Source organism: Balaenoptera borealis (assembly GCF_965194805.1).
Source record: "Balaenoptera borealis genome assembly, chromosome: 2".
NCBI lineage: Eukaryota > Metazoa > Chordata > Mammalia > Artiodactyla > Balaenopteridae > Balaenoptera > Balaenoptera borealis.
The window spans coordinates 65,110,348-65,136,566 of NC_138867.1; the positions used below are offsets into that span (position 1 = coordinate 65,110,348).

The 26,219-nt window shown below is 44.7% G+C and overlaps 1 protein-coding gene across 1 annotated transcript in view; it reads left to right on the forward strand.

Annotated features, from left to right (window-relative positions):
• The window catches only part of THBS4 (thrombospondin 4), a 50,208-nt gene that overhangs the window by 19,203 nt on the left and 4,786 nt on the right, over window positions 1-26,219 (forward strand). The window contains exons 4-17 of the mRNA XM_082375966.1: window positions 1,870-1,978; window positions 2,369-2,451; window positions 2,788-2,839; window positions 3,060-3,262; window positions 4,692-4,829; window positions 6,460-6,528; window positions 14,450-14,602; window positions 17,680-17,784; window positions 18,694-18,801; window positions 19,108-19,267; window positions 20,580-20,698; window positions 21,775-21,827; window positions 24,384-24,577; window positions 25,625-25,803. Coding sequence (XP_082232092.1) covers window positions 1,870-1,978; window positions 2,369-2,451; window positions 2,788-2,839; window positions 3,060-3,262; window positions 4,692-4,829; window positions 6,460-6,528; window positions 14,450-14,602; window positions 17,680-17,784; window positions 18,694-18,801; window positions 19,108-19,267; window positions 20,580-20,698; window positions 21,775-21,827; window positions 24,384-24,577; window positions 25,625-25,803 — 1,725 coding nt within the window. The remainder of the gene's footprint in view (window positions 1-1,869; window positions 1,979-2,368; window positions 2,452-2,787; window positions 2,840-3,059; window positions 3,263-4,691; window positions 4,830-6,459; window positions 6,529-14,449; window positions 14,603-17,679; window positions 17,785-18,693; window positions 18,802-19,107; window positions 19,268-20,579; window positions 20,699-21,774; window positions 21,828-24,383; window positions 24,578-25,624; window positions 25,804-26,219) is intronic.

Sequence of the window (26,219 nt, forward strand, 5' to 3'; positions counted from 1 at the left end):
GAAATTAGTCTCCACCACCAAATAAGTCCATTTCTAAAAACCAAGGTCATCAGAAATAGATGGAATTTTTTGGAATTTTGTCCAAAAGTTCTACCTCCTTAGACTATCAACAAGGACCACAGTGCTCTGTCTTCATAGTCACCTTCCCAGTCAGTCAGTCAGTCAGTCAATTAGTCAGTCAGTAGGCACATTCTAGGCATTAGACCAAACAGTCATGGCTCTGCCTCCATAGAGCTTATGGTCTGATTCCAACAAAATACCTGTTATGTAGCACGTGTTGCATACATCTTAACTTAGCTAAATGAAAAAGCAGAGTCCCTCTGAAAATCCTTAGCATGCTCATTTCTAAATAAGAATGATGACTTTATGTTGCCAGTTAACATAAACATTTTCTATCATACATATGTAAAATAGTGTGTACAGTAAAAGCTACAAAATTAAGGGATGAGGAAATTGACTATGACTAACAATGAATGATGGATATAAACCAGTAATGTGAAAATATATGAAAATATACATCACAGAATATACAGTTTAATATCACTAATTATTAGAGAAATGCAAATCAAAACCACAATGAGGTATCGCCTCACACCGGTCAGAATGGCCATCATCAAAAGGTCTACAAATAATAAATGCTGGAGTGGGTGTGGAGAAAAGGGAACCCTCTTGTACTGTTGGTGGGAATGTAAATTGGTACAGCCACTATGGAGAACAGTATGGAGGTTCCTTAAAAAACTAAAAATAGAACTACCCTATGACCCAGCAATCCCACTACTGGGCATATACCCTGAGAAAACCATAATTCAAAAAGACACATGAACCCCAGTATTTATTGCAGCACTATTTACAATAGCCAGGTCATGGAAGCAACCTAAATGTCCATCAACAGAGGAACGGATAAAGAATATGTGGTACATATATACAATGGAATATTACTCAGCCACAAAAAGGAATGTAATTGGGTCATTTGTAGAGACTTGGATGGACCTAGAGAGTGTCATACAGAATGAAGTAAGTCAGAAAGAGAAAAACAAATATCGTATATTAACATATATATGTGGAATCTAGAAAAATGGTACAGATGAACCTGTTTGCAAGGCAGAAATAGACACAGATGTAGAGAACAAACGTATGGACACCAAGAGGGGAAAGGCGGGGGGGGGGGGGATGAATTGGGAGATTGGGATTGACATATATACACTAATATGTATAAAATAGATAACTAATGAGAACCTACTGTATAGCACAGGGAACTCTACTCAGTGCTCTGTGGTGACCTAAATGGGAAGGAAATCCAAAACAGAGGGGATATATGTATACATATAGCTGCTTCACTTTGCTGTACAGCAGAAACTAACACAACATTGTAAAGCAACTATACCCCAATAAAAAAGAAAGAAAAAGAATATACGGTTTATTCATCCTCATAGTCCAAGGAAACCAGAGACTTTGCTAAAACCTGGATCCAAGACACCCTAAAAACAATAGTGTTTAAAATTGGGGTCAATGTCTTATTCATTACAGTCTAAACTCCATAAACAGACAACTCTTAAGAGGCTCCTGCCACAAAAGAGCTTGTTTACCACGAAGGAAAACTGCCTTTTCTCTTCTCCGAGTCACCTTCATGAACTCTCAGACCACGCTGGATGCCAGCACTCTCCTAAGCTACTGGTTTCTTCCATATTTGCATCAGTCAAAAGGATAGGGCTGGCAGGCTTCAGGAAAAAATGCAAAACCACAAAATTATGTAAAGTGTCAGAGTCCAAGTATTCAGGCCTACTCTGTGATGAAAATTGTGTGCATCTGCAAACTCATTGGCTTTTGAATGACATCAGCAATGTGTGGTATGAATCCGATTTCTTCCAGGACTCCTTGGAAGAGCTGAAGTTGGCGGTGAGAGGCTCGCTGTTCCAGGTGGCCAGCCTGCAAGACTGCTTCCTGCAGCAGAGCGAGCCGCTGGCCGCCACAAGCACAGGTGTGGGCTCTTGGGCAGTTTGCATGCCTCCATCAACACAAACCCCCAGGCCCCCGGCTGGACTGGGTACCATCCCAGAAAGGTGGGCTGTCGGCAGAGCAGCCCTACAGGATCATGTACCTACAGAGATGAGGCTCTTGTGCCAAAGTCCAGGGCAAGGAATATTTTCATTGCACTTTTATTGGTATAATTCATAGGAATTTGGAGTAACCAGCCCAGTGGCATCATTATCATTATGTTTTAGATGAATTAAATGAATTTTACCCCAAATTAAATTCCTGTATCTTAGGTTCTTTGTCTTGATGATCTCCGGGAAATCATTTGTTTTTGAGTCACTGTAGAAATAGCTGTCACTGACTGAATGCTCCTTACCTTCTGCTATTCCTACAGGAGACTTCAATCGGCAGTTCTTGGGGCAGATGTCACAACTAAACCAGCTACTGGGAGAGGTGAAGGATCTTCTGAGACAGCAGGTAACAAGTAGGACATACCATCAGAGAAGGCCCAGTCTAATCAGAGAAGCTCTTTGTTGGAGTTAATGGAGCTGCAGACCTGCAGAGGCAGGGAGGGGACCTGGAGCCTGACCCCAAGTGGCCCCGTGCAGCCTGCTGCCCTGGGGCTCTGAAAATGGGGGACCAGCCTGTGATAAACACACCAGGGCTCCATGCAGAGTGGGAACTACCAAGAGCTCCTTTAACACTCCTTTAAGTACTGCTTAATAGTTTGCTACTCATGGATTCTTTCACTCCTGGATTATACATCAGGAACTCCTTTTCCATCTTTTTTTTTTCCCCTTCCCATTTCTAAAGGTCAAGGAAACATCATTTTTGCGAAACACCATAGCTGAATGCCAGGCTTGCGGTAAGTGCTCTTCTAGTAACTGGTGCATTCTGAGTTGGACCAGCAAATGCCGACTGATGACGGGCCTGGGTGGGTGAGGCTCCACTGGCGCTGGTTTCTGGAGGTTTGGCACAGAGGCGGAGGGAAGGGAAAAGAAGTTCACTGGGAAACTAAACTTGATTCTGTATCAGCTCTGTTTTCTTGGTGGTTTATAAGCCTGTGGATGATGGTTTTCCTCTAGGTCCTCTCAGCTTTCAGTCTCCAACCCCCAACACTGTGGTGCCCCCCGTGCTCCCAGCATCCCCGACACCCCCAGTGCGCCGGTGCAATTCCAACCCGTGTTTCCGTGGCGTCCGATGTACCAACACCAGAGATGGCTTTCATTGTGGGCCCTGCCCCGAGGGCTACACAGGAAATGGGATCACCTGTTCTGACGTTGATGAGGTAAAAGTTCAACTAGATAGGATGGGGCTCCCTCAGTATCTTGTACACCTGACAGCTTATGGAAAAAGAAGCCATGTTGATGACTAAGGGATGACTTGGGTTGTCCTCCAGGCTACATAAAAACTACTCCCTCAGGAATCCTTAGAGATCTGTGAAGATGGGAAGGAGGAGGCATGATGCATAGTTGTGGCTGTGATCATTACATCTCCCCTCCGTGGTTCCCACTCTTCCGGTTTGTGTTGCTACAATGCTGAGATTTCAGCCTTCAACTCTAACATTGATTCTTTCTCTTAAGCAGTCTCTGTGACAATTGTGATTTTTCCACACATTTGCAAACGTGGGAGGGGAAAGATCTGGGTAAGGGTATATTTCAGGGGTTGCAACTGATTGCTTCAGGCTTTTTAAAACAGAGGAGCAGACAGGAATCTCAAACCAATAAGACCTTTTGAAGAGGCCCCATAATCTGTGAGTAACCAAAAGTGCCCAGAGATGGAGCCAGAAAGACATACAGCAAATGCGGGCTGTTTGGCCAGCTGGCAAAGCCTCTGAAGGACCATGGTTAGCCAGTCACTGGTCCAGTCCCAAAACAGTGTTCACAGTGAGTAGCAAGGCTGCCCCCAGAATGTGCCTTTGCCCTCCCATCAGGCCAGAGGAAGGCTGGAAGGAGCTTTCACACACATGGATCCTGCAGGCTTGTGGTAGCTGATTACCTCCCCAGGTAGTAAGCAATTAAGATGGTCTCTAGTCATCCCTCCACTGGAAGAACATCTGCACATGTTTCACAGAACTGCATCTGGTTTTTATCTGTAAGCTGGAATTTTCCTCCTTTTGAAAGGGCAGGAAGTGGTCATGTTTTTTACATTAGTTGGACTGGTTAAAAACAAAACAAAACAAAACAAAATCAGAATGAACCTCCTAGACTGTGAGAGCCTAGGAACAGTCATGGACTTGGTAGGGCACAAAGGCAGGCACAGACCCTGATGAATCACATCTTACTCAAGAAACAACTGCCCTGGCTTTGTCTTCTCAAGGTCTTTTTGTTTGAGTAGTTGGTTCCTTTGGACTCAACTAGTAGCCAGCTGACAAGTGGTCCAGGAGCACTGTCCTCTCACAGAGGTTTTAAAACTCCAAGTTAGAATATCAGGGAATTTGCACTGGGAGGTAGACTGGTTAACATTAAGGACTCTTTCCACTTGGCTGTGCGTGATTCTATAATATAGCAAAAGCCCACTACAAGGAAACCTCCAGACCGTGTGGGTCAGGGATTCTGTGAGTAACTATGAAATTGGAAGCCTTTATTGCCTTTGATCATGTCGAGCACCAAAAAATGGGTAGTTAAATGAATCCCCAAATCTGTGCAAATAGATGAATGGAAGTTTGAGAGTGTTTTCTTCAAGTGGCTAAAGAGTGAATTTTTCTTTCTCTCTAGTGCAAATACCATCCCTGCTACCCAGGCGTGCGCTGTGTGAACTTGGTTCCTGGCTTCAGATGTGACGCCTGCCCGGTGGGCTTCACAGGGCCCATGGTGCAGGGTGTTGGGATCAATTTTGCCAAGACAAACAAGCAGGTGGGCTGAAGTTGTGGCCTTTTAATCTCTAATTACCAACAGAAAACCTTTGGTTGGTTCCCACCTCTTTCCATATAACCCTTTACCTCCCTGAGCGGCCAAGGGTGTGCGGAATGTCCTCATGCACTGCGGGTACATTGGGAAGTTTTCCAACTCACTTCATCAAGGCTAGTGAGGAGGAAGCTAGTCAACTGGGATAATCGAGGAGCACTAGGAAAGCAGTGAAGGGGGTAATCCTGGATATGTGGCATGATTCAGCCTTATTTTGTTGGTAGTCTTTTGAACATTTTGTCCCACCAAATAACTTAAGAACTGGGGAAACAAATAAAAGCTTTGAAAAATTAGGTCACTTTCATAGAGTCATTGTTGCTGATCAGAAGCTGTTTTAGAGATGAGAGGATTTCAAGAGTAGAAATAATCCCCTGAGGAAACCTACCTTTCTTCTTATATAAGCCGTAAATTGCTGTAAAGCACTCAAGCACTTTGTGACAGTCTCCGTTTATATCCAAATGTTCTACTATATCCTGGCCATTATTTAACTGACTGACCGTGAAATTCTTTTTGATGTTTTCAGCCCTTAAAAATGGTTGGTCTATAAATATATTTTACCACTTTAGGGAAATTACTAGCTTTAAAGAAGGGCAGAGGTTCATTATTTCCTAGCAGCCTATCAAAGGATTCTAGAGGGCATCATTTTTTAGACTAGAAAAAGGAGCCAAGCTCGACACACAGGAATGACAAGAAGCCATTGGAGTAATGACCTAAGTTTTTCTTCCTCTTCTCTAAAGACAGAATCGCCAAGACTAAGCTAAGGAAAATAGACAAGAAGAAACAGAAGGTGCTTTATGTAAGCTAAGAAGGAGCCCTTCCGTGGATTTCCAGAATATGGTAGAATGAACTCAAGTCAAAGGGAGCCAACTTGCTAAAATTAAACAACAAATTTTAATGCATGACCAATATCAAAAGAAATAAAAGGAAATGTGCAGTTTCGAGAAACAAAGAGGGAACTCAAAATCAGAGCTGTGGGTGGAAACTGATGTCACAGCAGCTCATGGGAGGTGGGAGATGGTTTTAGGTCCTCCAAGTGGGAAACTGGGGTTCAAGCACTATGTGGGTATAGCAGATGTAGTCTTGAACCTTTAGAAAGACCTAATACCCCTGAAGAAAGCCAGAAGGCTTAGAGAGCTACCCTACTCATTACAAGGAGATGAGAAAACTTTCTTAGCCCCCCAAAATCAACAGGAAGCTTGATGTCAGCTTTGGGACATGGTTGACAGAAATGACAGTTGCCCACAACAAATCAAAACTCCAAGCTTGTAAGACATATAGTCATGAGCTCCGAACCTATGTTACACACAGGATGCAGAAACAGAAGCCCCAAAATTGACATAAAAACCAGCCCTAGAGCAGTAAAATCCCCAGGACCCTGGCTAATATCACTTTGTGAAGAGACTGCAAAACTCAGGGCAAGTGGGACACCCTCAAGCAAAAGCAGGGCCACTAAGGATATTCTCTGATCACCAGCCTACCTGAAATTCCATGTCCTCGCTTCACACAAAGATGTCAAAACAAAGCAAAATGTATTTGTCTTTCTACTTAAACAGTGTCCCTTTAAACTTCTCTGCACTAGGTCTGCACTGACATTGATGAGTGTCGAAATGGAGCGTGTGTTCTCAATTCTATCTGTGTTAACACTTTGGTGAGTATTTTTCATGGCTCTTGTTATCGAAGACCAGTTACTAAAACAAGTATGTGTACGTAAATCATAACCCTAAAACACATGGAGAACATATGGGCATAATATATTTGATTTGCAAGTGAGGATAAAAGTTTATGCTGAAAAACAGTTTTTAATGTAAGAGTAATTTATAAGTAATTTTCTATATAAGAATGATTTTATATGGGAATTCCCTGGTGGTCCAGTGGTTAGGACACTGCTCTGTCACTGACGAGGGCTCGGGTTCAATCCCTGGTCGGGGAAATAAGATCCCGCAAGCTGTGTGGCGTGGCCAAAATAATAATAATAATAATAATTTTATAAATGCCAAATTTGTTATTTATCTTCTCTCAAAGTTGCAGTGTTGGGTTTTGTTTTATATATATATATATATACAGCAGGTCCTTATTAGTCATCAATTTTATACACATCAGTGTATACATGTCAATCCCGATCTCCCAATTCATCCCACCACCACCACCACCCCCCCACCGCTTTCCCCGCTTGGTGTCCATACGTTTTTTCTCTACATCTGTGTCTCTATTTCTGCCCTGCAAACCGGTTCATCTGTACCATTTTTCTAGGTTCCACATATATGCGTTAATATACGATATTTGTTTTTCTCTTTCTGACTTACTTCACTCTGTATGACGGTCTCTAGATCCATCCACGTCTCAACAAATGACCCAATTTTGTTCCGTTTTATGGCTGAGTAATATTCCATTGTATATATGTGCCACATCTTCTTTATCCATTCGTCTGTCGATGGGCATTTAGGTTGCTTCCATGACCTGGCTATTGTAAATAGTGCTGCAATGAACATTGGGGTACATGTGTCGTTTTGAATTATGCTTTTCTCTGGATATATGCCCAGGAGTGGGATTGCTGGATCATATGGTAATTCTATTTTTAGTTTTTTAAGGAACCTCCATACTGTTCTCCATGGTGGCTGTATCAATTCACATTCCCACCAACAGTGCAAGAGGGTTCCCTTTTCTCCGCACCCTCTCCAGCATTTGTTGTTTGTAGATTTTCTGATGATGCCCATTCTAACTGCTGTGAGGTGATACCTCATTGTAGTTTTGATTTGCATTTCTCTAATAATTAGTGATGTTGAGCATCTTTTCATGTGCTTTGTGGCCGTCTGTATGTCTTCTTTGGAGAAATGTCTATTTAGGTCTTCTGCCCATTTTTGGATTGGGTTGTTTGTTTCTTTAATATTGAGCTGCATGAGCTGTTTATATATTTTGGAGATTAAGCCTTTGTCCGTTGATTCGTTTGCAAATATTTTCTCCCATTCTGAGGGTTGTCTTCTCGTCTTGTTTATGGTTTCCTTTGCTGTGCAAAAGTTTTGAAGTTTCATTAGGTCCCATTTGTTTATTTGTGTTTTTATTTCCATTACTCTAGGAGGTGGATCAAAAAAGATCTTGCTGTGATTTATGTCAAAGAGTGTTCTTCCTATGTTTTCCTCTAAGAGTTTTATAGTGTCCAGTCTTACATTTAGGTCTCTAATCCATTTTGAGTTTATTTTTGTGTATGGTGTTAGGGAGTATTCTAATTTCATTCTTTTACATGTAGCTGTCCAGTTTTCCCAGCACCACTTATTGAAGAGACTGTCTTTTCTCCATTGTATGTCTTTGCCTCCTTTGTCATAGATTAGTTGACCATAGGTGCGTGGGTTAATCTCTGGGCTTTCTATCTTGTTCCATTGATCTATGTTTCTGTTTTTGTGCCAGTACCATATTGTCTTGATTACTGTAGCTTTGTAGTATAGTCTGAAGTCAGGGAGTCTGATTCCTCCATCTCCGTTTTTTTCCCTCAAGACTGCTTTGGCTCTTCAGGGTCTTTTGTGTCTCCATACAAATTTTAAGATGATTTGTTCTAGTTCTGTAAAAAATGCCATTGGTAATTTGATAGGGATTGCATTGAATCTGTAGATTGCTTTGGGTAGTATAGTCATTTTCACAATGTTGATTCTTCCAATTCAAGAACATGGTATATCTCTCCATCTGTTGGTATCATCTTTAATTTCTTTCATCAGTGTCTTATAGTTTTCTGCATACAGGTCTTTTGTCTCCCTAGGTAGGTTTATTCCTAGGTATTTTATTCTTTTTGTTGCAGTGGTAAATGGGAGTGTTTCCATAATTTCTCTTTCAGATTTTTCATCATTAGTGTATAGGAATGCAAGAGATTTCTGTGCATTAATTTTGTATCCTGCAACTTTACCAAATTCATTAATTAGCTCTAGCAGTTTTCTGGTGGCAGTTTTAGGATTCTCTATGTATAGTATCATGTCATCTGCAAACAGTGACAGTTTTACTTCTTCTTTTCCAATTTGTATTCCTTTTATTTCTTTTTCTTCTCTGATTGCTGTGGCTAGGACTTCCAGAACTATGTTGAATAATAGTGGTGAGAGTGGACATCCTTGTGTCGTTCCTGATCTTAGAGGAAATGCTTTCAGTTTTTCACCGTTGAGAATGATGTTTGCTGTGGGTTGGTCAGTTATGGCCTTTATTATGTTGAGGTAGGTTCCCTCTGTGCCCACTTTCTGAAGAGTTTTTATCATAAATGGGTGTTGAATTTTGTCAAAAGCTTTTTCTGCATCTATTGAGTTGATTGTATGGTTTTTATTCTTCAGTTTGTTAATATGGTGTATCACATTGATTGATTTGCGTATATTGAAGAATCCTTGCATCCCTGGGATAAATCCCACTTGATCGTGGTGTATGATCCTTTTAATGTGTTGTTGGATTCTGTTTGCTAGTATTTTGTTGAGGATTTTTGCATCTATATTCATCAGTGATATTGGTCTGTAATTTTCTTTTTTTGTAGTGTCTTTGGTTTTGGTATCGGGGTGATGGTGGCCTCATAGAATGAGTTTGGGAGTGTTCCCTCCTCTGCAATTTTTTGGAAGAGTTTGAGAAGGATAGGTGTTAACTCTTCTCTAAATGTTTGATAGAATTCACCTGTGAAGCCATCTGGTCCTGGACATTTGTTTGTTGGAAGACTTTTAATCACAGTTTCAATTTCATTACTTGTGATAGGTCTGTTCATATTTTCTGTTTCTTCCTGGTTCAGTCTTGGAAGGTTATACCTTTCTAAGAATTTGTCCATTTCTTCCAGGTTGTCCATTTTATTGGCATAGAGTTGCTTGTAGTAGTCTCTTAGGATGCTTTGTATTTCTGCGGTGTCTGTTGTAACTTCTCCTTTTTCATTTCTGATTTTATTGATTTGAGTCCTCTCCCTCTTTTTCTTGATGAGTCTGGCTAATGGCTTATCAATTTTGTTTATCTTCTCAAAGAACCAGCTTTTAGTTTTATTGATCTTTGCTATTGTTTTCTTTGTTTCTATTTCATTTATTTCTGCTCTGATCTTTATGATTTCTTTCCTTCTGCTAACTTTGGGTTTTGTTTGTTCTTCTTTCTCTAGTTTCTTTAGGTGTAAGGTTAGATTGTTTATTTGAGATTTTTCTTGTTTCTTGAGGTAGGCTTGTATTGCTATAAACTTCCCTCTTAGAACTGCTTTTGCTGCATCCCATAGGTTTTGGGTCGTCGTGTTTTCATTGTCATTTGTCTCTAGGTATTTTTTGATTTCCTCTTTGATTTCTTCAGTGATCTCTTGGTTATTTAGTAACGTATTGTTTAGCCTCCATGTGTTTGTGTTTTTTACGTTTTCTTCCCTGTAATTTATTTCTAATCTCATAGTGTTGTGGTCAGAAAAGATGCTTGATATGATTTCAATTTTCTTAAATTTACTGAGGCTTGATTTGTGACCCAAGATGTGATCTATCCTGGAGAATGTTCCGTGCACACTTGAGAAGAACGTGTAATCTGCTGTTTTTGGATGGAATGTCCTATAAATATCAATTAAATCTATATGGTCTATTCTGTAATTTAAAGCTTCTGTTTCCTTATTTATTTTCATTTTGGATGATCTGTCCATTGGTGTAAGTGAGGCGTTAAAGTCCCCCAATATTATTGTGTTACTGTCGATTTCCTCTTTTATAGCTGTTAGCAGTTGCCTTATGTATTGAGGTGCTCCTATGTTGGGTGCATATATATTTATAATTGTTATATCTTCTTCTTGGATTGATCCCTTGATCATTATGTAGTATCCTTCCTTGTCTCTTGTAACATTCTTTATTTTAAAGTCTATTTTATCTGATATGAGTATAGCTACTCCAGCTTTCTTTTGATTTCCATTTGCATGGAATATCTTTTTCCATCCCCTCACTTTCAGTCTGTATGTGTCCCTAGGTCTAAAGTGGGTCTCTTGTAGACAGCATATATATGGGTCTTGTTTTTGTATCCATTCAGCAAGCCTGTGTCTTTTGGTTGGAGCATGTAATCCATTCACGTTTAAGGTAATTATCGATATGTATGTTCCTATGACCATTTTCTTAATTGTTTTGGGTTTGTTTTTGTAGGTCCTTTTCTTCTCTTGTGTTTCCCACTTAGAGAAGTTCCTTTAGCATTTGTTGTAGAGCTGGTTTGGTGGTGCTGAATTCTCTTAGCTTTTGCTTGTCTGTAAAGCTTTTGATTTCTCCATCAAATCTAAATGAGATCCTTGCTGGGTAGAGTAATCTTGGTTGTAGGTTCTTCCCTTTCATCACTTTAAGTATATCATGCCACTCCCTTCTGGCTTGTAGAGTTTCTGCTGAGAAATCAGCTGTTAACCTTATGGGAGTTCCCTTGTATGTTATTTGTCGTTTTTCCCTTGCTGCTTTCAATAATTTTTCTTTGTCTTTAATTTTTGCCACTTTGATTACTATGTGTCTCAGCGTGTTTCTCCTTGGGTTAATCCAGTATGAGACTCTCTGCGCTTCCTGGACTTGGGTGGCTATTTCCTTTCCCATGTTAGGGAAGTTGTCGACTATAATCTCTTCAAATATTTTCTCTGTTCCTTTCTCTCTCTCTTCTCCTTCTGGGACCCCTATAACGCAAATGTTGTTGCGTTTAATGTTGTCCCAGAGGTCTCTTAGGCTGTCTTCAATTCTTTTCATTCCTTTTTCTTTAGTCTGTTCCGCAGCAGTGAATTCCACCTTTCTGTCTTCCAGGTCACTTATCCGTTCTTCTGCCTCAGTTATTCTGCTATTGATTCCTTCTAGTGTAGTTTTCATTTCAGTTATTGTGTTGGTCATCTCTGTTTGTATGTTCTTTAATTCTTCTAGGTCTTTGTTAATCATTTCTTGCATCTTCTCAATCTTTGCCTCCATTCTTATTCCGAGGTCCTGGATCATCTTCACTATCATTATTCTGAATTCTTTTTCTGGAAGGTTGCCTATCTCCACTTCATTTAGTTGTTTTTCTGGGGTTTTTTCTTGTTCCTTCATCTGGTACATAGCCCTCTGCCTTTTCATCTTGTCTATCTTTCTGTAAATGTGGGTTTTGTTCCACAGGCTGCAGGATTGTAGTTTTTCTTGCTTCTGCTGTCTGCCCTCTGATGGTTGAGTCTATCTAAGAGGCTTGATGGGAGGCTCTCTGTCTTTAATTTTTGCCAATTTGATTACTATGTGTCTCTCAGCGTGTTTCTCCTTGGGTTTATCCTGTACGGGACTCTCTGCGCTTCCTGGACTTGGGTGGCTATTTCCTTTCCCGTGTTAGGGAAGTTTTCGACTATAATCTCTTCAAATACTTTCTCGGGTCCTTTCTCTCTCTCTTCTCCTTCTGGGACCCCTCTAATGCGAATGTTGTTGCGTTTAATGTTTTACCTGAGGTCTCTTAGGTTGTCTTCATTTCTTTTCATTCTTTTTTCTTTATTCTGTTCCACAGCAGTGAATTCCACCATTCTGTCTTCCAGGTCACTTATCCGTTCTTCTGCCTCGGTTATTCTGCTATTGATTCCTTCTAGTGTAGTTTTCATTTCAGTTATTGTATTGTTCATCTCTCTTTGTTTGTTCTTTAATTCTTCTAGGTCTGTGTTAAACATTTCTTGCATCTTCTCGATCTTTGCCTCCATTCTTTTCCCAAGGTCCTGGATCATCTTCACTATCATTATTCTGAATTTTTTTTCTGGAAGGTTGCCTATCTCCACTTCATTTAGTTGTTTTTCTGGGGTTTTATCTTGTTCCTTCATCTGGTACATAGCCCTCTGCCTTTTCATCTTGTCTGTCTTTCTGTGAATGTGGTTTTTGTTCCACAGGCTGCAGGATTGTAGTTCTTCTTGCTTCTGCTGTCTGCCCTCTGGTGGATGAGGCTATCTAAGAGGCTTATGCAAGTTTCCTGATCAGTGTTGGGCTTTTGAATGAATGTTTATTGAATAAAATATTATCATTCTAGTATTTTTTAAATAGGAAGAGCTTTTTAGTTTGTATTAATAGTTCAGTATTCCAAAATATGCATTTTACTCGTGACAACACAATTCCCATATGGTGTTCATTATTTTCATAGAACTTCTCAGAAGTCATTTGTATTAAATTAAAATGCTTAACGCTTAGTGGGTTGAAATTTTAACTAATCAGATATGGCTTTTATTCCTGAAAGTTCCTGTTGACTCTTTCCAAGATGATAGGTGTAGCACAGTAGAGTGTCAAGGAAAGAACTATTGGCTCCAGGTATGACTGCTTCTCACTTACTGTATGTTCCTGGGAAAGGTTTTTAATCTCTAGGTTCCTAGTTTCCTTATATGTCAAAGAATTTTATAATTATCAAGTCACTTATTTTAATCCTCACAACAAACCTGTCAATAGGCACTATTATTATCCCCATTTTACAGTTGAAGAAACTGAGGCACAGGAAAGTTAAATAATTAGGCAAAGGCCACACATCTCATAAGACATCCAGTCTGGCTGCAGAGCCCTGTTCTTATCCACAATGCTGCCTGGGAATATACTGGGACTTATTGCTTCTTAGCTTTTTACCAGGACAAAGCTAGTCTGCCGAAATGGATTTGGGAGACACTGACATGAAGGTAATAACTAAAGCCACTCAGGGGGAGGAAAAGTAGACAGTGGAACTGTCTACAAAATAGAACTCTAGAAAACTTCAAAAATGAAGAAGTAGGCAAAGGAAAAAGAGCAGAGAAGCAAAGAAAAGGAAAGAACTGACCAAAGGGAGTCTTCCAATGAGGCTGACAGATCACGAAAGATCATTGGAGAGAATTCCCTGGTGGTCCAGTGGTTAGGATTCTCCCAGGGCCTGGGTTCAACCCGTGGATGGGGAACTAAGATCCCACAAGCCCTGCAGTGTGGGAAAAATAAAATAATAATACTTGGAAAGCATCTTTTGGATTCAGTGATTCAGGAGTTGTGAGTGACCAAAATCATTGAATTGTATAGTTTACGTGGGTGTCTTTCATGATATGTAAAGTCTATCTCAGTAAAGCTGTCTTAAAAAAAAAAACCAAAAAATGTCAGGCTTGCCCTGGAAGTGCCATCGCAGTGGAGCTGACAGCTCATTTGCCAGGTTTCTTCCACAGCACCCCACCTCATCAAGAATTCTCAGTGCAAGGCCAACGACATTTCTCTGTTCCTTTGTCACTTGATTGTTAAAAACAAAAAAGCCAAATGAACATTAAAAAAATTTTTTCTCATTTGCTTTTTAACCAAACCATGTTCTTTGTCCCCAGAGTAAATTTTCTCACTCCACCTCCCAGGACTTCATTGGAGTTTTCAGCCCTTTCCTCCTTGCCCTCCACAGTGGAGCCGGCAAATCAAAGTGGCTCACTGGCCAGCCTCTGCCTTCGATTGTGTTCCTTCATGTCTCCGTGGCCTGCTGTGGCTTCCAGTCTGGTAGTGTCTCCCCCAACACTCACACAGTGTTATAAGACATACACATAAGCAGAGGCAGGCATGGGGCTCACTTCATTCTGGCATCATCGAGTACATGTAAAAATAGACACAAGCGCCGTACCTTTGTTCACAGGTCTGAGGCCCTGGCTCACCGTCTTGCTCTGCTCCTTACAGGGATCTTATCGCTGTGGGCCTTGTAAACCAGGGTACATTGGTGATCAGACGAGGGGATGCAAAATGGAAAGAAGCTGCAGGAATCCGGAACTGAACCCTTGCAGCGTGAACGCACAGTGCATTGAAGAGAGGCAGGGGGATGTGACATGCGTGGTAAGTTGTTTGCTACTTGCTTTATCATTTTCCGCCTTACATTTGAAACACCACCCCTCTCCGGTTTCTACTTGCTTCAGGGTAAAAGTACTCAAGAATGAAAGCAATTCCATCACAGTAAACAAAGGATGTAGTAATAGCAGAGTCAGCTGAGTTTGTGGGGAGCAATCTGTAGTCCACCTAACCATCAGCCACCCTCTTTCTCTCCCTCTTGGCCGTGGGTCGGCACCATCCCCTTGGGCACCCCGGTGGTGGAGCCCCAGCCCCCAACCACCCTCTATGGAAGGCCCGAGAAGTGAGCAGCCGGAGAGGAAGGAGCCTCCTTCCCTCCCTTCCGACTGCTGCCCTAGCTGCTTGTTTATATGAGCACACTGATGCGATTCCTTACTGTCCTCACCCTGAGGACATCCAGTTTCAAAATCTGGCCTAATACTCCAGGAGGTGAGCCTCAGTGGAGGGGTGGTGGGCTGCTCTTATAAGCCCTGGGAGAAAAACCTCCCGTCTTCCGCAGCACCCTCTGTTCTCTGTGTCCACCTCGGCCAGGTTCAGGAGTGGCTCAGTGGGTGCTCACTCTCCTTCCCATGCGGTTCCCCACCAGGGAGCCGGCCCGGGGAGGAGGAGGTGGGTAGAGGGCAGGGCACTTGCAGCCTTGCAAGGGTCTCCCGCCAGGCCGGCGTGTAGTGGGCCCTTGGCGAGGAATGGGGTTCATTCCTGCCATCCATCCTGCCCCGGAGCCCTGGGGGATCCTAGGCGCTGCTAAATCAGCCGTCTTCAGCCGCTCACCTCCTCCTTCCTCCCCAGGGAGCCAGGCCCTTTAGAGTTGGGGGTTCATAGGTTCATGGCGATCACGCTGAGCGGCAGGATGGATCCTGGGAGACTTTTTCTCTCTTCTTTATACCTCAGACTCAGACTTCCTTACCTTCATGTTCTCAGAATTTTCTACAATGGGCATATCACTTTCAAATAGGAAAAATGAGAAGAATCAAAACTAAGTTAGAGAAATAACTGTAATGACACCAGCTCTCTCCAGCAACACAGATAATTTGTAACAAGATACTGATGAAGGAATGAGCTGGGTTCAAGGGGGAGAAAAAAATCAACAGTTCCTCTAATTCCTGTTGATGGGGCATGTTTATTCCCACTGAGAGGCAAGCGTATATCTATGTTTAAATCCTCATTTTCTGTGAACAAATTAACGATTCCCCTGGGATGGTGGGAGATGAGGCTCTTAATGTGGTTTTGAATTTGTAATAAGGCACAGTGACAGATGGTAAAGGATTAATACACTTGGTGTGACTACTAAAATAATTTAATCTGCCAGAAAATGGCTCATTAAAAACATACTTGTTCCTAGAGGAAATCTTTTCTTCATTAAAATGAGTCAAGGACCATACCCCATGGCTGAACTTTCCAGGCCTTCTGAAGGCCCTGCTGAAGCAATTGAACAGAAATAGAGGTAGTTACTGGGAGGGGTGTCTTTGGATCCTGCCTTCTACATCTCTGGTTGCAGAAGGGGGGTGCGCATGATTGAGAACAGACAGGCTACAGCTTAGGAAGTCACTGGTCTTAAATCACCTTATTTTGATTAATGAGGGCAGGAAATTTAACATTTACTCATGTAAAGTTTCTTTCCTTGGCCCTATTCCCCCGACTCTTACCCACCCCTGCCTTGCTGGTTCCCTGTCATTTTCCAGGCCCCCTTGTCTCCTGTTTCTTCTGCTGTTCTGCCTGCCTCTCCTCGGGCACCCATCCTGCTCCTGAGCTGAGCTCCTAGGTACCACCTCATACCCAGGACACCACTTATGGAAGGATTTCCTTTCTCTTGGGTTTATCATTCATCCTTTAGCCAGGCCAACTATATGGAATATCAGAGGGAGAACTCAAAGTGCATGTTAACCAAATACATGTGGCAGAAAACATTGAACTGGGACAGTCTTGAGTTCAAGTCCCAGCTCTGAGACCTTGGGCAAGGCACTTAGCCACTCTGAGCCGAGTCGACTCTTTTGTAAAATGGGATAGTGATGACCTTGCAGCCTCACTGTAAGGACTGGAGAAAATGCCTGTAGAGAGAGTCTGGTATAGAATAACTGTTATTTTAATGCCTCTTCTGCTGACAGTGAAGGCTTGCTCTCAGCAGCTGGTGGTGGCACGGAACTAGGGTAGACTTTTCCAGAAATGTAGAGAACATGCAGACCCAGCACTACACCTGTGGGAATCTTCACCTATTTAAAGATATGAGTGGAGGTAAAGCACTTTGGAAGGTTCCTGCTGTGGTGGAAATTGATCTAGAAGACCATTAGATTCAGAGATACGACTGTGGCTCCAGAATGCTAAGGAAGGGGCCACAGCAGCTGCTCCACCCTTGTGTGCATTCATTTCCACTGGGAGAAGAAATTGGATAATCATATGGAGAACATTTTGACAATAATTCAAAAGTACAAATACAAATACCCTTTGAACCAAGAATTTCATACTAAGAAGCCAGTACACGTGCAGAATGATAAATGTCCTCGAATTCTTTGTGACAGCATTGTTTGCAACAGAAAAAGGTTTTAACGACTTGACACCGACCAGTAGGGGACTGGTTGAATTAATTGAGGTGCATGCATTCCACTTTATGTATGATATATCTGTGCCCATTAAAAAGGAAGACACAAATCTACATGTGGTAATATGAAAAGAGCTCTAAGATATTATGTTAATTTTTTTAAAAATCAAGGTACAGAGCAGTGTTTATATGTGTGCTACCAATTGTGCTGAAGGACAGAAAGAAAAAGAATGTATGTGTGTTTGCTGGTCTCTGCCCAGCATGTCTCTGAAAGTATTCATGAGAGCAGATTGCCTTGATTCCTGAGCCAAGGTGCAGGAGCAGGAAGGAGTTTTCACTCTCCCTTTGTACTTTTTGAATTTTGAACTATTGGACTATTCAAAACACAGTTCAATAGTTTTAAAATCCTACCAACAAAGCTTTCTGGCCCTCCCTCTGGGGATGCACACACAGGAGCAGAGGCCCCTGTCAGACCCCGGCCTCCCACCAGGCTCAGCTCCTGGGCTCCTGACGGGTTTTCCCTTCACAGTGTGGGGTTGGCTGGGCTGGTGACGGCTACATCTGCGGAAAGGACTTGGACATTGACAGTTACCCTGACGAAGAATTGCTGTGCTCTGCCAGGAACTGCAAAAAGGTAAGGGGGACGAGCAGGGGAAAAACACACACACACACGCATGTGCACGCACACTCAGTCTGTGGCTTTCCAAAGCCACATCTTATATGGGGCAGAGGTTCTGTGGGTTCCATTTAAAATTGTATTTTTGAAGTAGCTGCATCTCAAATGTAGCAAAACAGCCATCAACAATAAAGCCAGACAGGTAGGGACTTCCCTGGTGGCGCAGTGGTTAAGAATCCGCCTGCCAATGCAGGAGACACAGGTTCGAGCCCTGGTCCGGGAAGATCCCACATGCCGTGGAGCAACTAAGTCCCTGCGCCACAACTACTGAGCCTGCGCTCTAGAGCCCGCGACCCACAACTGCTGAGCCCATGTGCCACAACTACTGAAGCCCGTGTGCCTAGAGCCCTACTCCGCAACGAAGAGTAGCCCCCGCTCACCGCAACTAGAGAAAGCGTGCAGCGATGAAGACCCAACGCAGCCAAAAATAAATAAATTTATTTTTTAAAAAAAGCCAGACAGGTACAGGCAGAAATAGTTTTTGACTTAAGACAGATGGAGATGGGGATGGGGGAAATGGGGAGAAGTTGATAAAAGGGTGCAAACTTTCCGCCATGAGGTGAATAAGATCTGAGGATCTAATGTATAACATGGTGACTATAGTTGATAACACTGTACCGTATAGTTGAAATTTGCTAAGAGAGTAGACCTTAAATGTTCTCAGCAAAAAAAGTGGGGAGATAAACATGTGAGGTGATGCATATGTTAATTAACTCAATGGGGGAATCCCTTCACAATATCAACGTATATCAAATCATCACATTATACACTTTAAATGTCTTGCAATTTTATCTGTCAGTTATACCTCAATAAAGCTGAAAAAATACAAATGTAGATGTGTCTCTGAGCTGTGTTTCTCCAACTTAGGACAACTGCAAGTATGTGCCAAATTCCGGCCAAGAGGATGCAGACGGAGATGGCCTTGGAGATGCTTGTGACGAGGATGCTGATGGAGATGGGATCCTGAATGAGCAGGTAGGTGCCTGCTTTGCTGGGAGGGCCTATGAATTGCCACGTACCAGGGATGGTGGAAGAAAGGCCGTGAAGTCAACTATTTATATTACTCATCCCGATTGTCTGTTTCCACGCCTGCGTTCCCATAGCACTGCAATTTTTTATTCTAAGATTCTGAAATGTTTATAAAACTGATGAACTTGGGCCTCCTGAGTTCCGACATCTCATGCCAGTTGGGGGAAGGTTGGCTGGCCTCCACCTCAGGACCAGGCACACAGTGGGGATTCAGTAGAAGTCAGAGTTAATGTCGGTCTTTTGATCCTTTAGGATAACTGTGTCCTGACTCACAACGTGGACCAGAGGAATGGTGACAAAGATATCTTTGGGGATGCCTGTGATAACTGCCGGAATGTCCTAAATAATGACCAGAAGGACACTGACGGGGATGGAAAAGGAGATGCCTGCGATGACGACATGGATGGAGATGGTGCGTTTGTCTTGCTTAGTCTTTTACTTGGGACTCATTTGTCCTTTTTCCCCTTGTTCTCTCTTAGGAGCAGGAATAGAATGACTGACTCTGAGGGCCTTCCCACTCCAGGGGGTTCCACATGGTCTGTGCCTGGTGGCCCCAAGGCCCACTTGTTTCTGTGGAAGAAGAACCCTGGTGTTCTGGGAACTCTGCATCATTGCCAGAAACTTTGTAGGAATCCCTTCGAGCAGTGTCTTGTCAGGGATGTGACTTTGTAGGGCATCTGTCTTCCCAGACTGTAGCTTTCCTCCCTCCCCACCATCCTTCTCATGCATAAGGGTCCTGGAAGTGGAGGATTGAGGTAGAGGGGCTGAGCAGGGTCATGGGCCGCAGCCCTGGGTCAGGCTCCTCCTGCAGAGAATCGGGCATTTCCCAGGAGACTGGGAAGAGCTGTCAGGCAGGGCAGCTGCATCACCCAGCTCCAGGGTCCACTGAAGGGGCCTCGTATTGTGGTCTGTGTGAATAGCACCTCTGGAGCACAACTCTGGAGCCTCACAGGCCGTGAGGAAGGACGTTTGTTCCTGTATAGCTTCCGTAACATATAGATGACTATCATCATAGTATAGGCTGGATCCGATAGTTTCTGTAAAACATATCACAACACAGGAACTTGAAGGAATTTCCTTTTAGAAATACACTACACCCACCACTAACCAACACACACCCCACACTCCAGACTATTCACATGTCTCTAAAACACGACCCCGCCTTCTATAAGCCTGACTGATGGTAAACCAGCTCAGCAAAACAAACAAAAAATGCCCCAAGTTGTAGCATTTGCCAGTTTCCATTATGTAAATACCACTTCCACCATCACTGGTTCCAAGGTACCAAGAGGAGATGACATGACTGAACGGGAATCTGGGGAGAAATGGGTATGACTGGCCTGACTCCAGCACACCACTGCCTGAGCCCCGGGGCCCTTGTCATAGCTCACACACCCGTGAGGTCCTCCCTCTCCAGGGTCGACCCACCTACCCCTCATGACCCCCTCATCCGGTTGCAGTGATAGCCCTTGATATCTTCAACAAATTCTAACTCAGTGGATAAATGCCTCAGGTCACTTTTCTTTTTTAAGCCTCCCAGAATCCATCCTTTGACATTACCTCCAGGTAACTGCTGGAAAAGGTATGGCTCTCTGAGGATGACCCAGGCAGACATTACCTACTGTGTGCCATGTGCTGGCCTGATCTCTACAGCACCTGGAAGTCTGTGCTCCAGACCTTTCTGTGATGTTCGCCTGACTCAGGGAAGCATTCCTTTCTCATAGGAATAAAAAACTTCCTGGACAACTGCCAGAAAGTTCCCAACCATGATCAACAGGACAAAGATGGTGATGGCGTGGGGGATGCCTGTGACAGCTGTCCTGATGTCAGCAACCCTAACCAGGTTAGTAGGATCCAGGGGAATCCAAACTCTAGGCTGAACTGCCCAATGCAAAGACTCGTGTAAGACCCGTGTCTGGAAGAACCCAGCAGAGCCTGCCAGCCCGGTTCTTTGCTGTTGCCTTATACCTGACAGCAGAGGTGGTGAAATTGTATACTTAAGCCTGGAGGTGATGGGAAGAACATTACAGGAGATCTGAGGCCTTCTGGACTAACCTCACAGGCTGTGAAGTCCCTATGAGGTTAGGAATAGGAGTTTTTGGGGTTTCTTAAAATTTATTTGGCTGTGCAGGGTCTTAGTTGCAGCACGTGGGCTCTTCATTGCTGTGTGCGGGATCTTTAGTTGAGGCATGCAGGATCTAGTTCCCTGACCAGGGATCGAACCTGGGCTCCCTGCATTGGGAGCACAGAGTCTTAACTGCTGGACCACCGGGGAAGTCCCAGTAATAGTTTAATGATGCCCAAAACAAGTTGTTTTTTTGCTGAAAGGAAAATGCAATGTGGAAATTAACCATTGGGAGCCTCATGTCCCTTTCATCCCCAAATCCCAACAACAGCCTATGTATGGACATTTCAGATTGGGTCCAATCAGCGATGTGCTGTTTCCCTTCTCTCTCCTCCTTCCTGTCTGGATAATTGGGTATGATGTGTCACTTATTTTTAAAGCCCTGAGAGAGGGGCATCATTATTGCCCTCTGACTCACTCCTATTCTGGCTCAATTCCAAAATGCAGAAGCAGAGCAAAATCTGTTTGCCTTGTCCCCGTGCCTGTGGCTGGCTCCCTTCCGACCCGTGCCAGAGTGCCACGTCTCCACCTGCCACCATGCGGCCCCAGCGCCCTTCTCCAATCAGCTCATCTGGTGTGTAGGCAGCCCATCCTTGGAGCTTGATATTTTGGAAGGCTTTTTTGAAAATTCAGCATTGTGCCTACACCAATATGGTGTTGTCCTTTTGCAGTTTGCACCACCCCAATTCCAGAGAAGTAATTCCTGAGATCCAGTGATGATGGGCTGGGTCTGCCTTCTCTGGAACATTCTGTGCAGGCCCAGGGGTAAATAACACGTTTTGTTCTCTTTGCAGTCTGACGTGGATAACGATCTGGTTGGGGACTCCTGTGACACCAATCAGGACAGGTATGGCATGTTTCCCAGCTGCACAGGGCCAATGAAAATTCCAGAGAAAGTTTTCTCTTTCAGAGCTCTCTGTTGCCACCATGCTTTGGGATCTCTCTGGGCAGATTGAGTTGCTGGAGGGACAATAGCCCTGTCTTTGGTCAGGGTCACTGCACCTCCATGAATGGGGGAGTTGACGGTACCAGGAGGGGCCACTAGGCACTCAAGCAACGGAGACTCTATCACAGGAGAGGCGGTGTAGCATCATGCTTTAGAGATGGGCTCTGGAGCGACACAGCTAGATATAAATCCCAGGTCCTCCATTTACACATCAGCTTACCTTAGGCAAGTTACCTCATCTCTCTGTGCCTCCATTTTCTCATCTGTAAAATGGGGATGGAAATGGAATGTAGCTCTTAGGACTACTGTGAAAGTTGAGTTAATTTATGGAAAGTACATATTACAGTTTCTGTTGCATAGATGTTAGCTCTTTTGCTGTTATATTCTTTCAGCTCAGGAAAGCTTCACCATCATCCCAAAATAGAGAGCTGTCAGTGTGCTGAGGGAATCACTGTTATTTCATTGTCCTTGGAATTTTTTCTTTCAGTTTTCTTTATTTGGGTGGAGTTGTTCTATGCAAGTGAATGTTGTCAGCCCTTCTAGCCCCACATGGATGGAGTCCTACGTTAAGACACGGGGCTGGATCAGATGCTATAGGAACATCAAAAATGTAGGCATGGCCAGCTCTGCCCTAGAGGTACCTGCCACCCAAGACTCTAAACCCTTTCATCTCTGTAGGGAATCAAAGGGGCAGCAGGACAGGGATGAAAGAGGGAAAGGAGTCTAAAAGGCAAAGCAGGAAGAAACGTAGCTGCCCTTCTCAACCTCTTCTCAGAGGCTGCCCTACAGGCAGCAGCTCCCAAGCCCAACCTTGCTCAAGGACAGCTCCTATCAAGTCCCATCTCTGTCCTTGTGCTCCGTGTCCTTGCTGCACAGTGCATGCCAGCTAAGTGAACGTCAACATACTTCTCAGTCTCTGAGTCTCAATTTCTTCATCTGCAAAGTAGAGAGAACTAAATGCCAAGTGATGGTAAAAATGAAAGATAATGTAGGTAAAGTTCCTACCTCCAGTGCTGGCCCTCAGGTGACCTGCAGAAAATGGTAACTGAGGTATTATTGTTATCACAGCATGAGGAGAGGAGAGGCAAGTCGGTGACAGTCTGACATAGGATGTCTCCGTTTTCGAGGGGAAGATGGGACTGGTACCCTGACAACTCCCCTCAATAATGTACATCAAGAACGTTCCCTGTTGCAGGTCATCTTGCACTCTCAGTGCCATCTAAGTGATTTCTAAAATATCCCGTCCCACCAGCCTCTAGATTTTCTGCCTGAAATAAATAACTCATTCCACTACATCTTAATTCCCACAAACTTGAGGACAGAAACTGCTTGGTTTTGCATAAAAATGTTCAGGGCTATATGGAATGGCTGCTAATGGAAATAGCTCAATCTTATGATTTGGAAAGCAGCCCTGCCCCATGCCCAGGAATTCCACTGTTGGAGTTCTGTCACCTTCTGCCTGTCGGGGTTGACCTCACTTTCTCTGGGACCCATCTGGGAAGCACTGGCCTGAAGGGCATGGACTGGCCCCTGGCTTCCCTTCCTTGTCCCATTGTGGACGGCGTGGGGCAGTTGCTGGTTCAGGACGGGCTGTGGGTGGCGCCCGTGAAAGTAGTATCTGCGCTAATCCAGAGTAGCCGTGGGAGGCCTCCATCAACTCAGGGAAGCCTGGGGACAGGGCAGACTCACCCTCAGGTGGCCGTTAGGCCTGGAAAGAAGGAATGTCGGGTGGGCAGAGAACGAGGGTTTCTGAGAAGTGCGTTAGCCCAGGGCCGAGCCCAGCCTACGTGCTCAGTTCTTGGGAAGGGCGGCCCTGCTGTTCCTGCCCTTCTCCCTGTGCATTCACATCTGACGCTTCTCAGGCTTACTGGCCGGGCATGGTGAAGAGTCACAGAAAAGGAAACACCATAGGGCTTCCCAAGAGCCAGGCACTTAGAAGTGTTTTTCTTATATTAAAACGTAACATGCAAAATTCGAATCACTTAATCATTTAATCCTCCTAACAACCCTGTGAGGTAGGCTGTTGTTATTCCCATGGTACAGGGGAGGATACTGAGCCATAGCGGGGTAAGCGTCACGTCCGGGGCCCCAGGCTGGGGCGCAGCTGAGCCAGGACTCACAGCGGGCAGTTTGGCTCCACTGCCCCTCACTTTGTTCCCCTCCCACTTTCTCTGTCGGGGATCACAGTCGTGCCCGGGGACTGAAAGGAGCATCTGGTCACAAAATCACAGAAATTGGCCCTTATTTTGAATAGAAAATGATCTACTTGTTTCAACAGGTTGGAGAAGTGGGAAATGGTCTCTGAGGCCCATAAGGCAGCCTCATCTAAGGACCTGTGGGTTTGATAAAAGACCAAGCCTGGTTAAGACCCCGAACCCAAACTCTCCCTCCTGAGAACCGGACTCTTCGTGTCCTCTGCTGAGCTGGGACGCAAACCCCCTCTCCTTTCTCCCACAGTGATGGAGACGGGCACCAGGACAGTACAGACAACTGCCCCACGGTCATTAACAGCGCCCAGCTGGACACTGATAAGGATGGGATTGGTGACGAGTGTGACGACGATGATGACAACGACGGCATCCCGGACCTGGTGCCGCCTGGACCAGACAACTGCCGGCTGGTCCCCAACCCTGCCCAGGAGGACAGCAACAGTACGTGGGCTCAGCCCAGGGCTCCCCTCAGCCAGGCACGTGGTGGCCCAGCTCTGCCAGGGCAGGAGCTGCTCCGGCGCAGCCCTGGGGTGAGACCACGCGGGGCAGGGAAGCAGCCACGTGCCCCCCACCGGGGCTCGGAGAGCCGCTCCACCGTCTTGCTCGCGCCTCTCACCAGAGTCACAGAGCAGGAGCAGGAGGGAGGGGAGGGCCCCGCAGCCCTGCGTGATGCCTGATGCCTGCCGGGGCCACGCTGTTAAGGAGAGGGACGCCCAGAGCCAGAAATGAGACAGCAGAGTGGTGAGGACGGTGGTGAGCATGGGGGTGCGCTGGTGAGGCCACGCCCATCCCAGTATGCAAATTCAGATTTTAATACCATCTGTCAGCTGGACAGAAGACACTGGGCGATATTCAGCCTAAGGATCACTGTAAATTATTCTTAGATTTTGGTGGCCATAATTTCCCTGCTTTTTATGCGTCATAGTCCAGAAAGTACTGTAGACATTTGCTTATGTAAGGTCAGGCCTTAAGATCCACCAGTTGGTGAAACCCCTGTCCTAGAGGACAGCCAGCGTTTCCTGTCAGGTCAACTTTGAAGTGTACATTTTTTTTTTAAGATTTTTTTTTTTTTTTTTGATGTGGACCATTTTTAGTTTTGGTTTTTTGGCTGCGAGGCATGTGGGATTTTAGCTCCCCGACCAGGGATCGAACCCACAACCCCTGCCTCGGAAGGTGTAGTCTTAACCACTGGATCACCAGGGAAGTCCCTTGTCAGGTCATCTTTGGACAGTTGCCCTCCACTCTGTCCCTAGGAAGTCCTTTTGATCACCTGCAGTGGGGTTCACTCACCTGCAGTGGGGTTCACCAACCCACCATGAGAACTCCGGGGCTGGCTCAGACACGGCTGATTCCAGGACTCCTCGCTCCACGTGGAGCTGGGTCTTGGGCTCTCTCTGCTCCTTACCCAGCCCCCTCCCTGTCACGGAGTGGGTGGCTTGGAGGTAGTAGGCATTACTGAACTCCCCCCCTCCTCCTCCACCCCCTCAGGTGACGGCGTGGGGGACATCTGCGAGACAGACTTCGACCACGACCATGTCATCGATCGGATTGACGTGTGCCCGGAGAACGCAGAGGTCACCCTGACCGACTTCAGGGCCTATCAGACGGTGGTCCTGGACCCTGAAGGGGACGCCCAGATCGATCCCAATTGGGTGGTCCTGAACCAGGTGAGGGTCATGCGGTTGGCACCAGCTCAGCGTTGCCTCTCAACACAGGCCCTTCTGAGAGTAGTGGGTAAATTTTGCGGGTGCCGACCTCGAGCCAGGCACTGTTCCACGTTGTGTTTGTTCCTCTCAGCAGCCCTGTGACAGAGCTCTTTCATTAGCCTCGTTTTACAGAGGATGAGCTCAAGTGTTACAAAGCTTGAATGATTACTCAGGGTAGCACTGCAGGTGAGCGGCTAAGACTGCTGGATTTGGGACCTAGGCAGTCTGGCCCTAGAGCCGTGCTCCTAATCTCTGCAGTACATGCTCCTGTGTGTCCTCCTCCTTGTGGCCCTAAAGAAGAAAGGCACAGAGAGGCTTAGTAGGTTTTCCAGTGTCACCCAGGAGGTCACAATCATTAGAAGCATATGTTCTCTAAT